This window comes from Scylla paramamosain, chromosome 30, assembly GCF_035594125.1.
Source record: "Scylla paramamosain isolate STU-SP2022 chromosome 30, ASM3559412v1, whole genome shotgun sequence".
In the NCBI taxonomy this organism is placed as follows: Eukaryota; Metazoa; Arthropoda; class Malacostraca; order Decapoda; family Portunidae; genus Scylla; species Scylla paramamosain.
The window spans coordinates 3,923,342-3,940,929 of NC_087180.1; the positions used below are offsets into that span (position 1 = coordinate 3,923,342).

General features: G+C 40.5%; 1 protein-coding gene across 5 annotated transcripts in view; it reads right to left on the reverse strand.

The window, feature by feature from the left end:
• LOC135116171 (uncharacterized) overlaps window positions 1-15,860 on the reverse strand; it is a 128,096-nt gene extending 112,236 nt beyond the window's left edge. For 3 of the 5 annotated variants that reach the window (XM_064033455.1, XM_064033454.1, XM_064033452.1), the window contains exons 1-2: window positions 6,832-7,107; window positions 548-640 (exon numbers count right to left, since the gene is read on the reverse strand). In XM_064033455.1, the coding sequence (XP_063889525.1) occupies window positions 548-640; window positions 6,832-6,869 (131 nt within the window). In that variant the 5' untranslated portion in view covers window positions 6,870-7,107. Of the gene's footprint in view, window positions 1-547; window positions 641-6,831; window positions 7,108-15,737 lie in introns of those variants that run through there. The other 2 variants (XM_064033453.1, XM_064033456.1) reach the window with 2 other exon arrangements.
• Between the last annotated feature and the right edge of the window lie 1,728 nt (window positions 15,861-17,588).

Genomic DNA, 17,588 nt, shown 5'->3' on the forward strand with positions numbered 1-17,588 from the left:
CTTTCTCAAGAGCTTTCTTTTTATATCTTAATCCTTGCCTCTCTCTCAACCAGTTTCCACTTCCCATACTGATGGACTTTCACTATCAATGCCAGTCTTGCAGGGATAAGCATTTACCGGCATTTATAGTTATTCTTGTCTGGTAATGATCTTATTTACATGTTTCCTTTTTTAGAATATACACAATATGTAACCAATTTCTATTAAATGTCCACAGGTAAATGTACAGCACAAACAAAATACAAGATACATTCATTCTCACCAAAGTATCAAAAACATTACTGGAATAGAGAGTTAGAGTTTATTTATCTTGTGTTTTAAATTCTTGTAAGTGTAAGAAATTGGAGAACAGAGCATGTTACATTAGGGTGAGTATATGCATAAGGAATGGATAAAACTGGAATCAGTATCAATAATCCCCTTACTTATCAGAACAGAATTTTTATCACAGTCTGTGGTAGGAACTGTCACACTATACTTGAATGTAGTGTACAGAATACGAGTGAGAGAAAATATGATGAAGGTACTGAACCAACAACTAACTTACATCTCCTGGGAATCTTGTAAGTCCTTCATGTCTCTTTGGTTTCTGATCTCATCCCAGGTTGGGCTTCTGAAAGGGTTGTCATCTTCTCTTGGTCTGAAAAATTATAAACCATATCAATATTATCCATGTCTCTCTCCAAAACTATAACATAACACTGTGCTTTAACATCTCTAGCTATATAACATCCTGCTCCAATCTCGCAAGAGGACGAAATTGTGCTTTCACCATTGATTCCACTGAGAAGGAAGAATGGTTTGACTTCACTGTAGCCACTAGCAATTAGAGACCTACTACCACCAGGATTGAGTTGAAGCTATTATTGCCTTGTCTCTCCCAAGTTATCAGCCCCAGTGATTTTTGTCTATCAGATTCAAGGGCATATGTCTATCCTATTTCATGATCAAACTTGACTACTCACAAAATGCACTTTTTCCTCAAAACTTCCATGAAAAGTCTAGATCTTTCAAGATGAGCTGTGGACTTAACAATTAAAATTGGTCTCTTACATGAAGTTTGCTCAGGTAAGTGCATTTATGGGTAAGTACTTATCCAGTATATATAATTTCAATATCACAAAGCATTTAATGAACTACTCAATATATGCTGGGAAAAAAAATTAAGTGCATATATGTGTTGCATTGAGGGACATCTTTGCAAGGGTGACATGGACAGATAGGGTGGAGTATAGAAATGAGTAATTTCTATAACACCTGGAACAAGTGACAAGCCACACCTCAGCCACCTTGCATTGTTTATTCATATAGACCCAACACAGAAATCGCCACCATACAATACGTCATTTTAAAGGCCCAAGTGATGACTATAAACGAGCCTACTATATAATTACATTTATAACCTGACACCCCAACTTAAACTAATGATGGATACAAATGCAATAAACTACTACCCATTAGTTTTTAAACAAAAGTTCCTATTACAGTTACTAACTCAAAAGTATTTCAGCCTGAATACTATTCATTGATCCATAATAACTTTAATAAACTCATACAACTTCATTTTATGTATAGGTTTGGTGAACACATCAACAATGTTTTGAGCACAAATTGTATCACAGCTCTCAGAACCTGTCCTAATGAAGTGATATCTAATATCTATGTGTTTTGATCTCTGATGTTGGACAGGATTTTTTGCTTGTTTTATGGCACCTTGATTGTTACAATACATAGTAAAACCACTGACAGATTTATTTCCAGATATATCTTTCAGTAATTGTAACAAAAACTTTGTTTCTTGAGTAGCAGCAGGCAAAGCCATATATTTAGCCTCACAAGTAGATAAAGCAACTGTACTGTTTTCTACTCTTCCAAGAGATTAGTGGATCCCCACAAGAAAGTTACAAACTATATCCAGTAACAATTCTGCAATCTTGAGCATTAGCCCAATCAGCATCACAAAAACTACCAAGCTTGACTTTCTAAAGTCAAGCATTGATCAATAGTACCTTTCAAATATCTTAATATGTTTTGCCATCATTAGGTGAGTAGTAGTTGGTTTTTTATCATATTCTGAGACAACTCAAGTAGTTACAATATAGCACAGACCATGTCTGGTACATGTCATCACATACATAAATCAAATTTTCAACTACTCCTTGATAGAGGTTAATATCAACAAGTTTTGACCCATCCATGTTACAGAGAATATAAGCAGGCTAACAACAATGCATAACAAACTTCTCAAGCATCTTCTCCACATACTTAGCCTGATTCATCTTGATTACATCATTACCACACACAAACTATATCAAGATACAAGAAAATTTTGCACAGACCTTTCATCTTAAACCTCTCACAAACACTTTTCTTCATACTTTTCAATTTAGAATCACTACTGGTTGCAACTATGATATAATCAACACAAACTAATATTAAAGTTGTCTCATCATCAGTGATTTATGTGTAAACACATGGATTGGCAAGTGACTTAGTCAAATCAAGCTCAGTCAAATAAGAATGTAACACTGAACTCCAATTTCTACTACTTTGTTTGCGACTGTACAGAGTTTTCTTCAATTTATACACCAGTTTCTCATCAGCTTTACTCTCTACACCGAAACCTTTAGGTTGTTCAAAATATATCTCACAATTAACTGGTGCATTTAAGTAAGATTTCTACATTAATTTCATGAACAATCAGATCATATTGTACAGCCTTACAGTCCTGACAGATGTGATCTGAGCTGGTGGAGAAAATGTTTCATGATAATCTGGCTCCTTTGGTAACAAAAACTTTGTACCTTGCTTAATTTTTTGGATCTAATTTTAAGTCATAAATCCATCTACTTCTCACATTCTTCCTACCTTCACGCAATGGAGTAAATTCAAAAGCGTCATTTCCCTTTTAAGCATTAATTTTTAATTCCATAGCTTCCTGCCAAATATCTGAAGATGTAACAGCATCTTGACAGGTGTAACATACATTGGCTAATGTGTAGCAATAGTCGACTGTAAAACTCACATGATCATCTATAGCCTCATCCATCTCATCTCCTACAAGATAGTCACCTAAATGCATAGCCTTATGCTAAACTCACTCTGAATGCCAAACACTTAATATGTCCTGTCCAGGGTTGGCATTAATCCCCACTAAAAAAAAATAAATAAATAAAACAAATACATAAATAAATAAAATAAAATTAAATTAAATTAAATAAAAATAAAATTAAAATAAATAAATAAATAAATAAACACTTGAAAAGAAAGAAAAACAAAAAAAGTGTTTTTTCAATTATTTATTTATTTTTCATTTATTTATTTATTTTTACATATCAAAATTTAGTTCTATATCATACTGATAAATAATGTCTATATATGTACATATACATAAAAAAAAAAAAGTAAAAATAATCAAGCCTAACCAGTTCATTTCCTGTACAGTACTTTGTCCAACCAGACCAACCTGTATCAGCAAGACTTAAACAAGTGTTCTTCATTAATAGAAAGTGTCAAAATTTTTCAAGATCTAACTCCCCTCATGACTTCTGGCACTTAGCCAAAAACATCTCCAATAACTTTGCTTCTTCATCTTTCTCTCCTTTATTTCAACCTGATGGCACCACTACCATCTCATCTATTTCTAAGCCTGAACTCTTCACTCAAACCTTTGCTAAAAACTCTACCTTGGTTGACTCAGGGCTTGTTCCCCACTTGTCAACCCTCTGACTACTTCATGCTACCCATTAAGATCCTTTGCAGCAATGTTTTCCATGCCTTACTGGCCTACTCCCTCAGAAGGCTTATGGAGCTGATGGAGCCCCTCCTATTGTTCTCCAAAACTGTGCCTCCATGCTTGCACCTTGCCTGGTCAAATTCTTCCAACTCTGCCTATCAACATCTACCTTTCCTTCTTGTTCGAAGTTTGCCTACATTTAGCCAGCACTCAGCCAGTTAATCACAAGGGTACCCAGTGTCATAACGGTAGCTGAGCGCAGTGGACTTAAATTTAAGTACCAGGAATTTATTGTGCAGTTCCATAAGCAAGATGACCTGGAAGTACATTTCTTTAGACCACATGGTGTGTTGCTGAAATCAATCATATTGAACAATTGGTAGCACCAGTACCTTTTGAGAATGAGGAAGAGGAGAGGGGCAAAACCCCAGTTAGATTAGGCTAGGTTTAGTTAGGTTAGTGTCCTTAAGGGGGGTCCAGGGGTGGCAAAGCCCCTCCAGTTCGGTTAGGTTAAGTAATAATAGGCTAGGTTACTGTGGGGGTGGATATTCCCTGTTTGTTGACAATTTTTCAAGGATTTCCCAGAAAAGAGAGGTTTTCTCTTTAGAACTTTGAGGTTTTGTAAGTTCGGCCTATTTTGGTCTCCCCTCACCCTAAAACCCTGCTTTCCCACCAATTTCCAAAGCTTGCTTGTCCTGAAGAGAGACAGCAAAAGAATAAATGAGGAGCAACTATTGGTAAGTGTTATGCCCAACGCATAACACGCCTCTGGGTGTGCACATGAGCTGTGAGATGGTAGTAGATGTAGGTGAGAGACCTGTGTTTACGCAAAAAACTGCTGCTGTTGAACCAGCTACATCCACTTGACCCTATTTTATGAGGGTCACAGTGAGCTTGGCACTGGGAATAACAGCCCTCTTGGGGGAACACAGGGAGCAACAACAGACCAGGACAGACACAAGATATGTCTGGTGAGTGGAGGCTGTGTGCCCAGCAGGCCCCACCTTCAGGAAGCCTCTCATCAGCATCTCCATCAGGGTCTTCTGGAGGATCAACTCCATGCCTCGTGACTGCTTAAGACTAATGTGTAGTGTCCTGTCTTTGGACTCAAGGAGTGCGGACATTTGTGCCCAGGGCGCGATGGGGGACGTTCCCCATCATTGCCATCATAACCAACTCCTCTGGCACCCTGGGTGGTAGTTGGGAGTGTGTTACAGGACTGGATAATGTGCAGCAAGCTAGGTCGACACCCACAAGTGGAATTGTCTTGAGTGCTACACCCATAGGCCATGTGCTCAGCATGAAGGGTGCCTGGAGCACCAGGAAAACTCTACAGACATTGAGTGCCATCCTTCACCAACTGACCTCGACAGTGACCAGCAGTGACCACCCCAACCAGCCTAACTGGTGACCCAGAGCCACAACGTCCCTCCTGCACACCACTACCAGCACCTCTGCCCAGGAAAGGCAGTGCAGTCAACTGGTGGATGGCTCACTCACATCCTGGCCACCACAGGAGCAACATAGTTGATGGTGATGTAGCCTATCTTAAGGCAAAATTGGGCATGCTACCCAGCTATTTTGAACCCCATACATACATACATACATACATATATATATATATATATATATATATATATATATATATATATATATATATATATATATATATATATATATATATAGTAAATTAATACTAATACCATCAGCAATTTTTTAAAATTTATTGGCTTCCTTTCATACGTGTTACATGAGCAACTGGGCAAAACTGGACACCAAGACACCCCTCCTACTGAGGCTTGGCCTCAACTGACTTGCTCCCACAAGAGATGTGGGAAAGCATGTTTGTTTGTATATGTGTTTGGTAAGTATTTCTGTGTCAATGTCAAATAGGTCACCGTGATTGGTCAATTTGTTTGAGGGCAATGTCATGGCCAATGAAAAAAATAAATTATTAATTTAGCCAATTACAGCACTGTATTTCATAGGAAGGAAGGAGGGCAGATTTGAATCAGTGTAGCAAGATGCCCCTGTGTGATAGCTGCTCTGTTAAATATTTCCAGTGCACAGCAAAAGTTTTTTTGAAAATTCAAGAATCCTTGTCATTTTTACAGGAGTGTAGTGTCCTGCCAACCTCTGTAAAGTGCCCTTGGTTTGAAAGAGACAGCCATTTACATGAAGAAAGACATATTTGGAGATGAGGAGGCATGAGAGCAGAAATAAGGTAAGATTTAAGGTTAGATTAGGTAGGTTAGTTTGGTTTGGTTAGGTTAGGTTTTGGTTAGGAGAGGATAGGATAGGATAGGATAGGATAGGTTAGATTAGGTATGGTTAGGTTAGGTTAGGTTAGGTATGATTAGTTAGTTAGGTATGGTTACGTTTGGTTTGGTTAGATAATAATGCCACCAGCGATTTTTTTAAAATTTACTGCCTTTTTATCAGGATTGCTATTGTGAGTGACTGGTCTAAACTGAGCTGTTGGTATTTTGCAAGGACAAAACTACTTTTTCTGGTAAGTTTCGATTTACAAATTTTGCTGTAAATTATTGTTCCTTATGATGGGGAGGAACAAAAATGAAAACAGTGATTTGCAACATAAAGTGATGGCAGACTACTTAAAAAACACATCAAAATCTAACTGAAAAAAAAAAAAAGTTTCTTATACCATAGTTTGTTGGGAAACTGGAAATTTACCAGCACTTCTCTCCCACCTTAAATTTATGTTCTAAATGTATCTAAAGGTATATGGGAAGGAATGGAAGTGAATAGACCAGTAATAAAGGCAGGAAAGTGCTTTTGGCAATTATGGAAACGGATGGTAATTTAAATTCAAAACCCACCAAAATCTGCCGAAAAAAATGGGCAAGGTATTTAATATTTAACCAATCATCATCCTTGGAAATTAACTGTAGCGCACAGTAGAGTAATTTTTCGACAGCGTCTTAAATTTCTAGTTTACTTCTCTTCCTTTTCAGTCATATCTAGTCTAACATAACCAATCCATTCCTATCCTGGCAAATCTCAGAAATATCTGAACTTACTATTCGTCATCTAATTCTCATCATGAACTCAAACAAATTGAAAAATTTCTTTACCTGCCATGATAACCTAACAGTTTCCGAAGCCAATCCATGGGGGAAGGGTAGGAGATGACTGTTGCCTCCACACACACACACACATACACAAAAATCAAGGTCAGATCTCCTTGTCAGCAGGAAGAGTTCCGATATCCTATAAAACCAATGCAGTGTTGGTTCAAAGCAGGACACGAGGTGTGAAGCACGTGCACTGCTGCTTTAAAGCAGAACCGCAGAACACAAGCTATGGGTTGTGTAAGTTGTGTTGACGTCGCTTACTCGCCGCCTCGCCGCTGTAAAAGATGACGTAATTGGGGGCTAGGGGCGTTTTCATAGAGGTATAATGGGAGGAGTCGACGTGACGTCACAAATGTGAAGCCAACGTGCTGTTGGTGGAATGAAAGTGGAAGCAAACGGAGGAAGAGATGCATGAGAATGACAGACAGGAATGGATTGCAAGTTGTGTGGGCGATAAGAATGGCTGGTTGGAATCAAAATGAGCGTGAATGGGTGGTAACAAGAGGAGGCAGAGTGGGAGCCGAATGGGATGTGAGAAAATGGAAGAATGAGATAGACAAAGAAGTGAAATGTGTGGGACTGATTGAATGGAAGAATGAGATGGAAAGAAAGAAGACCCTGGAATGGTACAAGGAGAAAGAGGCCCCGAGGTATGAAAGGTGGTATGATGGAGGCCTGGGCAGTGATCTTCTCTTCCGAGCGAGGGCACAGTGTATGGATGTGAATGCAAGGAGTTACAGGTGGTCTGAGTCCCGCAGCAAAGTGTGCCAGATATGTGACATGGGAGAGGATGAGACGGTGGAACATGTGGTGCTGGAGTGTGTGAAGTATGCCAGAGACAGGAATGAGATGATGCAAGTGATACTGACTGAGTTAGGGCATGATAGGAATGAAAAGAGTGGAGAAGACGGGAAAAGAGTGGATGGTGTTGTTGCTGGGACTGTGTAGAGAGGCGAATGAAAGGATGATTGAGGCGGTGAAAGAGTTTCTGGAGAGAATGTGGCGTGCCAGGTGTATGAACAATTAGGATAGAGGATGCTGTTCGTTTCTCTTTTTTTTTTTTTTTTTCTTTTCCTTTCTACAGGAGTTACCGATCCAAAGGCCTGGCTCAGGAGTGATCCTGTGCCACCTGTACCATCAAGATCAAGATCAAGGTGTCGCTGTATATTGTCACCAACCCTTTTTAGCCTGTATACAGAGGAGCTAGCAGCCAGGATGAGAAGAATGAATGTAGGGGTAAGTGTGGGGAATGATAAAGTATGTGTGCTCCTTTATGCAGATGATGTAGTTGTTATGAGTGAATCAGCAGATGAGCTTCAAAGTTTGTTGGATGTAGTGGATGGCTATGGTAAAGACTTTGGAGTAAGGTTTAGCAGTGAGAAAAGCAAAGTAATGATTGTGAATAGGTCAGAGGATGAAAGTAATGTGGTATGGAGACTTGGAGAGAATGAGTTGAGACAGGTGCAAGAATACAAGTACTTAGGGATGTGGATGAGTCCTAGTGGGTGTGCAAAGGCAAAAAATGAAAAGATGTATGGTAAACCAGTGGGTAGGTCGATTGGGAAGCGCGGCAAGGATGAGAGCAAGTAAGTATGATGTGTTGAGAGAAGTGTGGAAGAGTGTGGCTGTGCCATGTATAATGTATGGTATGGATGTGATTGCATGGAATGAAAGTGAAATTGATAAGTTAGAAGTGGGCCAGAACAAAGTAGCAAGGATGGCACTGAGTGCACCGAGGTGCACAGCAGTTGAAGCCTTGAGAGGTGACATGGGATGGAGCACCTTCAGAGAAAGACTGACAAAAGCTACACTTAGGTACAAGATTAGGCTTGAGAGAATGGATGATGCAAGAATAGCAAGGAAGGTGTACCTGTGGAATGAAAGTGGAAGCAAATGGAGGAAGAGATGCATGAGAATGACAGACAGGAATGGATTGCAAGTTGTGTGGGCGATAAGAATGGCTGGTAGGAATCAAAATGAGCGTGAATGGGTGGTAACAAGAGGAGGAAGAGTGGGAGCCGAATGGGATGTGAGAAAATGGAAGAATGAGATAGACAAAGAAGTGAAATGTGTGGGACTGAATGAATGGAAGAATGAGATGGAAAGAAAGAAGACCCTGGAATGGTACAAGGAGAAAGAGGCCCCGAGGTATGAAAGGTGGTATGATGGAAGCCTGGGCGGTGATCTTCTCTTCCGAGCGAGGGCACAGTGTATGGATGTGAATGCAAGGAGTTACAGGTGGTCTGAGTCCCGCAGCAAAGTGTGCCAGATGTGTGACATGGGAGAGGATGAGACGGTGGAACATGTGGTGCTGGAGTGTGTGAAGTATGCCAGAGACAGGAATGAGATGATGCAAGTGATACTGACTGAGTTAGGGCATGATAGGAATGAAAGAGTGGAGAAGACAGGAAAGGAATGGATGGTGTTGTTGCTGGGACTGTGTAGAGAGGCGAATGAAAGGATGATTGAGGCGGTGAAAGAGTTTCTGGAGAGAATGTGGCGTGCCAGGTGTATGAACAATTAGGATAGAGGATGCTGTTCGTTTCTCTTTTTTTTTCTCCTTTCTACAGGAGTTGCCGATCCAAAGGCCTGGCTCAGGAGTGATCCTGTGCCACCTGTACCATCAAGATCAAGATCAAGAAGACCCTTCGATTCAAAATATTACCAGCTGAGCATTGAAAATATAGAAAACGCAGATGCACCACTCCTCATTTTCTGGTTCCTGCTGTTGTTTCCAGGCTGCCCAACATATCTGTGACCACAAAACTGCGACAGTGGTGTTGTGCATGCCACCAGAATTTAGACGGAAAATCATACATACATATCAGATCATACTGTTTTTTCAACTCGGGTGAGAGGTGGGAAGCTGTCTCTGGGGTGGACATGTGGGTGGACCGAGGACGAGATCATATCCACATATACACATATATGTACGTACATATACATGTGTATATAGATGAAAGAGAATAAATAAACTGTGCATCAGGTGAACGATGTCCTGTAAGTTGATTTTTCTTGATGTACTATTCTCTCTCTCTCTCTCTCTCTCTCTCTCTCTCATATGATTCTAAAATATTGTTCATTTGCAATTGATATGAATAATATATACTGTAAATTGTAATAACTAAAGAGATTGACACACACACACACACACACACACACACACACACACACACACACACACACACACACACACATATATATATATATATATATATATATATATATATATATATATATATATATATATATATATATATATATATATATATATATATATTATGACCACAATTCCCTGCCTTTGCATCAAGCTACCACACCTGGACTAGCTTCACTCAGCCACCTCCTATATGGACTCAGGGCAGGGTTGCTCCACTAGACACAACATTACCATCCTTACTACCTCCTGACCATTTCTCCCCGGCCAGCTTATCTCCCATACCTCTATGGTAGGATGCATGGTGCTGGACCAGCACATAATCATCCGCCCATGTAGCCGCATCCTTAAGGCTTTTGAACCTTTTCTCATGGAGCAATGGTGCTAACTCCTTCTTGGCTACATTAATAAACTACTCCATTACTGTGGTAGGAGATGGCCTGCTTGCTAGCAATCCACTTTTCAAATGTCTCCTCAAGATAGTGAGCACACTCAAGGTAAGAGTCACTAGGCCTCTTTTTTCCTCCATGGAACTGTAGCCTGTATGCCTCTGGCCACAGCACATAAGCTCTTATGATATCTGCCTTAAACTCCTTATAATCCTCCAAGTCCTCAACTGACATCCTGTCATAAACTTCCAATGCCTTGCCCTTCAACATAATTGCAACATGGCCAACCCATCTCTCCTGAGGCAAATCAAATTCAGAGGCTTTCTTCTCAAATCTCCTAAACCACTCATCACCTTCTTTTCATCTAGCTCTGGAATTAACTTCAAACTTCTCACCGTCTGGCTCACTACAGTATCCTCCTTAACTCCTTCTCCTCTCCTCAAGCCATGAGGTGAATTAACTTCAATTTGAGTATCTTCCAACTCAAATATCCTATTCTTCTCAGCCTCCTCCCTCTCATACATCTTTGCCTCCTTCCCCACCTCAAGCCTCCTGGCTTCTCTAGCCTCCTCATTCTGCAACCTCCTTTCCTTGGCTTCAGCTTCCAACTGGAGCCTTCTCAATTAGCTCTTCTTCTCTCTAGCCTCCTCCATCTCCATTCTTCTCATTTCCAACTTAAATCTCATCTCCTTAGACATACCTTTGGCCTGGGAGAAACCACAATGCTATGGGCAGGGCTAACACGTCTGTGGATGCTATGTGTGAGACTAGGTGTCCTCACACCGAATTGGGCAAAATCTACACTGCCACTCCCAGCAGAGGCAGGGGACCCAAGTTGTGAGTCACCCCTGTTACCAGCCCTTTTCTCCATGGTTTACTCTAAACATGGGCACACACAAAACAAGGAAACAAAATACAAACAACAAACTGTCTTCCCCCCATGTAGCGATGAAGCTCCCAGCTATCCTGGTGAGGTCGCCAGTTTCTGTTATGACCACAATTCACAGCCTCTTCACCAAGCTGCCGCACCTGGACTAGCTTCGCTGAGCCTGTAGACGCTGTCATGTCTATAAGGGATCAGGATGACAAATGACCCAGTCATTTACTCGCTTTAATGTGGTTAGCCTGTAGTGACAATTAATTTGACATCAGCAAGAGTATTGATATACAATAAAACATTTGCATGCACATAAGGCACATAAGCATCACAAAGAGATAGCACTCCATCATAACAGAGTGATATAATAACCAAAATACGTGACGGTTTACGCCTTAACAAGCAGTCAGAATAATAGAGACACAAATCCAATACATATATAATAATATTCAATATTCAGTGTACTTTGACTTAACCAGAATGCAACACTTATGACTATGAGGGTCGGCGTTCGAGGGTCTAGGATTTATGGAGAAAGCAGAGCAAGTCACAACACCTCTCTCTCTGAAGCCTGGACACAATCTGCCCCCTTCTGAGGCTGCTGGGCCTGATATGTGACCCCGGGTGACCCGTTCCCCTACAGAGGTCCCTCTGTGTCTTATCTACCCTATGTTCCATGTCATCAACTTTACCATGTAAACACAACCCTCACTACCTCTCTACAGCTAAGCTAGTTCCTCTCACACAACTTCACTACTGCAATTAACTACCATAATGAATGCAGTTTCCTTAGTTTCTACTCTTTCCTTAGTGTTACACATGCTTCGTATTAGTCTCTTGCCACCAGCCTCACAGGACCTTGTGAGGTGGTGCAGCTGGTGACTACAGAGCCACCTCCAATGTAGACTCTGTGCAGGTCTCAAATATGGGTGTACAGGATCTCTTGTGACTCTTGCACCCTTTTCACAACAGTCATAACTCTAAGTCACAATAATTTGAGGTCGCCAATCTGTTTTACCCACAGACAAAGGAAATACTCCAAACACCCTCAGCTGCAGAAGAATCAACAACCATTTCTAGGAAAAACAGTTAATATACAATAACATGCATATGATTGAGGTATAATACCACGTTGGACTTCTTCCTACTGTGACAGTCCTCCCACTGCCCAACAGAGTGTTATAGCCTCAAGCTGAGTGGTATCATTTACTGCCTCCAGGGTGACAGGCCTTGTCAGGACCTAAGAAGGGAGTAAAGTTTACTACAGAGCTAATTACTTAGATTCTTTGTGGCTGAACTGCATCAGCCCACAGTAGCATTTAAGACAAACAGGGACACTAACAAAGGACACAAGAAACTACTAAGAAAGAGTGGCCCACGAACACACAGGAGGGTCAGTCACTGCTCATTGTGCACAAAAGTCAACACATGCACACTGGCAGCCAAGGAGTCACTTTCCAGGGTATAGTGTGTGTAATACACAACTACCCTTACTGGCAAACTACTGTGGAGGCTCCTTTTCTATACGAATAGGCCAGTGCGTGTGGCCAGTAATGACTCACTTATCTCCCTTAAGGCAACTGATCTGGCTACCTAGTATCCTGCCTTAGTCTCCAATAAATGTTAGAACACGTATCAGTATGTCTGCTCCTTCCAACTGCTGGGAAGTGACCTTCTGTGGGAGAGTGCTCCAACCACTTTTCCATGCTACTGATAAAGAAGGGGTGGGTGTGACACACACACATACAGACACGCACCCACACACACTCCTCACGCGGTTTCCATTTAAATAAAAAACTCTAAACTTCAGGATTCTCCTGAGTAAACAAAAGGGGCTAGATGAATACTGATTATTTCTTTGTCAAGGGCAACTCTTCAGTTGTGAACAATGTGAGACTCAAATTGAATGAACAAAGGCAATTAAGGTAAATTAATCAAGGAAGGGGAGTCTCTGGGTGTGGAAATTCTTATGCTAAGTTAATGACAGTGAGAGGCCACTCTTCATCGTACATCTGGTGTCCGTACCCTAGCTTTCTCTCTCTCTCTCTCTCTCTCTCTCTCTCTCTCTCTCTCTCTCTCTCTCTCTCTCTCTCTCTCTCTCTCTTTTCTCCTTTATTGTGTTAACACTTTTGCTTGGTATTGTTCAATGCCTCAAAAACTCAATTCCTCCATCTATCAACTTAACACAACCTTCCAGACAACTATCCCCTCTTCTTCAATGACACTCAACTGTCCCCCTCTTCTACACTGAACATCCTTGATCTGTCCCTTACTTATAATCTGAACTGGAAACTGCATCTCATCTCCAGCTAAAACAGCTTCTATGAAGTTAGGTGTTCTGAGACATCTCCACCAGTTTTTCTCACCCCACCAGCTGCTAAGTCTGCAGAAGGGCTTTATCCGTCCATGTATGGAGTATGCTTCACATGTCTGGGGGTTTCCACTCATATTGCTCTTCTAGATAGGGTGGAATCAAAAGCTTTTCATCTCATCAACTCCTCTCCTCTAAGTGACTGTCTTCAACCTCTCTCTCATTGCCACAATGTTGCATCTCTAGTTGTCTTTTACCGCTATTTTCATGTTAACTGGTCTTCTGATCTTGCTAACTGTATGCCTCCCCTCCTGCGGCCTCGCTACATAAGACTTTCTTCTTTCTTTCACCCCTATTCTGTTCACCTCTCTAATACAAGAGTTAACCAGTATTCTCAATCATTTATCCCTTTCTCTAATAAACTATGGAACTCCCTGCCTGCTTCTGTATTTCCACCTTCTTGTGATTTGAATTCCTTGAAGAGGGAGGTTTCAAGACACTTATCCTTCAATTTTTGACCACTGCTTTGGATCCTTTTCTGAGACTGGCATCTTAGTGGGCTTTTTATAATTTTTTTTATTGGATTTTTGTTGCCCTTGGCCAGTGTCCCTCCTACATGAAAAAAAAAAAAGAAGCTTTCTCTATGTCCAGAAAACCTAAGTACAGTTTGCTACCATCCTTCTTTTTTCTCTTAATCATTTCATTCAGCACAAACATATTATCCTCTGCTCTCCTGTCCACACGAAACCTATTCTGTTCCTCACCTAGCACTCCAACTCTTTCAGTTCATTTACACAATCTCTCATTCAACACTGCACTAAACACTTTACCTTTTGTGTTCACTAATGCAATTGGCTTGTAAATTTTCAACTCATTTTTACTCTTGTATCCTCCCTTATCCAACTTAGTCACCGTGCATTCATTCCCCATTCTCGGTACTCTCTCCTCCTCCACTACATGGTTAAATAATTCAGTCATTCTATCATTCACAACTTCCCCTTCATTTCTGTACATTTCATAAGGTATCTCATGTGGCCCTGCTGCCTTCCCATTCTTCTGCCTTTTCACACATTTTTCTACCTTCTCCCTGCTGATCCTTTCATTCAACTCATCCGCATCCTTCCTCTCTAGTGTTATGCACCCTACTCTATCATTACGTACCTCACCTACACCTTCAATCTCTTTGCAGAAGTCTTTTATTGCCCTTCTTGTTTCCTCTCTATCTGTCACAACTGCTCCATTCACCTTCAGACTCTCCACATTCTCACTGTCAGGCATTCCCTCACCCCTCAGGAATCTGTACCATTCCTGGCCACCTTCAACACCTTTATCTCTTAGGGACTGAATCACACTTATCTCACACTTAACTTTAGCATTCATTATCTTTCGCTTTGTCACTCGCTGCTGACTCATATGAGTTATCCATGCATTCTGGTACTCACTCTCTGCCTCTTCACTCTCATGCCTCCTCTTTCTCAAGTGTCTGCACACCCTATTTATTCTCTTTCTTTCTTTTCTAGCATCCCTGATCTCGTCACTCCACCATGGCTTACATGGTACTCCACCATGGCTTCTTGGTACTTATTCTTAAATACCCTATCTGGTTGGCTGCTGTATTCCTCACATTCTCTACAAATCTATCATTCATTTCATCCACACCATTCAAGCTTTCATCCTCCTAGTTTCTCTCACTCAAGTCTACCTGGAAATTCTCCAATTCTACTTCCCTCAATCTCCACTTTCTCCTTCTAACCTTTACATTCCTTCCCTCTCTTCCATTCAACTTACATTCTAACACTAGCATATTGTGGTCTGAGACAATGTCGATCATTCTGTCCTTTTCAATCCACATGTGATCCACAATCTCACGCATTCTTCCATTCACTAGCATATAGTCAATCACAGATTCCTGGTTCCTAGCACACTACGTCACTCTTCCTTCCGCCAGGGTCTCTTTCAGGTTTATCACATCCATCTTATTCACTAACCCATCAAGCATCTCACCATTCCTATTTATTTCCTCACATACTCACTGACATCCAAATTCATGTAATCCTTCAAATGTGTCTGTCGTTCCAACTATGTCAAAATACCATTCATTTAGTTTCTTACACACATCCTTAAATTTCCTCATGCCCCATCCTCTCACATTCACACATTCGAACTTCATGCCTTTTCTTGCCTGGTTGATGACTTTTCTTCCATTCCTTTCATCCTCAGTCACTCTTCTTCACGCTGTCCTGAGCGCCGAAAACTGCTCGTTTACACCCAGGCTTTTCAATGGGATCACATTTAACTTATTTCAAAGATTGAATTACACACAGAGTCTTACACTCTATCTCTCCTCCAGATATATAAAAAACGAAGTAGATATCTATAGAAACTATAAATTACTAATAAACGATATCTCTGCTGTCTTTTAATATTTGAAATCAAGTAACCGTTTTAGAACCGAATTACGGTACCACAACCGAAGCAATAATGAGTTCAAAATTTTGTTTGAAAACAGAATTGTTCGAAAAGGTAACCAAGGTTCCACTGTATTTGTTTATTGCTTATTGACATTATATTAAATCTCTCTCTCTCTCTCTCTCTCTCTCTCTCTCTCTCTCTCTCTCTCTCTCTCTCTCTCTGTGTGTGTGTGTGTGTGTGTGTGTGAGATTAGGTTGAAGAAAACTTATTTAGAATTATGTGTGATATCATGTCACTGTACACTTAAAAGACATCTAATGACTTAGTTTTCTTTTATTGTTTGTGCCTTGTCGTGCAATAAACTAACAAAAAAAAAAAAAAAACAATCTTTTACTATCATTTCTTCTGGAAACATATTGTGTATTTCTTTCAATATTGTGGTTATTTGGCATAATTGCCATTGATAATAGGTCTACATACATATTTAGGAAACTATAATGTACTTTCCGTAACTCAAACCATCAATTCTTTCTTATTTTTTAGTCTAGTATGCAAAAAAAAAAAAAAAAAAGGGTAAATTACCATAGCTCAACACGAGAGATCGTAATGTTTTTCGATCTGCTGATTGTAAGCTCTGCTCACAGACTCGACAAGCTCCGCCCACTGGCTTCACTTGGGACGTTCGCTATGTTCTGGGAAAATGGCCAGATTCACCAGCTGATTGAATTTTAGACATAAAAGTTGGTCAACTGGAAAAAAAAGTCTTAACGTCATTTGTGTTGTCAAACCAACTAACAAAATATTAAGAACATTTTTAGCCACCGTCATCTAGCAGAGAGCAAGAAATATGGCAAAACGAGCTAAATACTATTGCTGCGCCGTGTCCTGGTGGTGTTGGTATCGCTGTGGTAAAGTTGGTGTAAGTGTGGTGTCATTGAAAAGTCTGTGCCACCCGAGGAGCTTTCATATACAGAAAACAGCCTGTTCTCATCAAGACAAGTGAAGCTAGTGGGCGGAACTCTTTCAGTCTGTGGACAGAGCTTAGAATTGGCAGATCCGAAACATCGTGATCCCCAGTGTTGAACTATGAGAACTTACCATTTTTATTTTTACTTTTTTGCATACTAGACGAAAAATAAGAAAGAATTGATGGTTTGAGCTACGAAAAGAACATTATAGTAGGCCTATTACCAATGATATTTATACCAAATAACTAGAATACCGAAAGAAATACATCAGAGACGCTTCCAGGAGAAATAGTAGTGAAAAAAAAATGTTTTCAATGTTTATTGCATGGCAAGACACAAGCAGTAAAACAAAAACTCAAAAGTTAGATGCTTTTTTAAGTGTGCAGTGACATGGTATCCCATAATTCTAAATAAGCGCTCTAAGGCCTAATATAACATGGCAGAGAGAGAGAGAGAGAGAGAGAGAGAGAGAGAGAGAGAGAGAGAGAGAGAGAGAGAGAGAGAGAGAGAGAGAGAGAGTTGTTGTATATCACATGGCAAAGAGAGAGAGAGAGAGAGAGAGAGAGAGAGAGAGAGAGAGAGAGAGAGAGAGAGAGAGAGTTGCTGTATATCACATGGCAAAGAGAGAGAGAGAGAGAGAGAG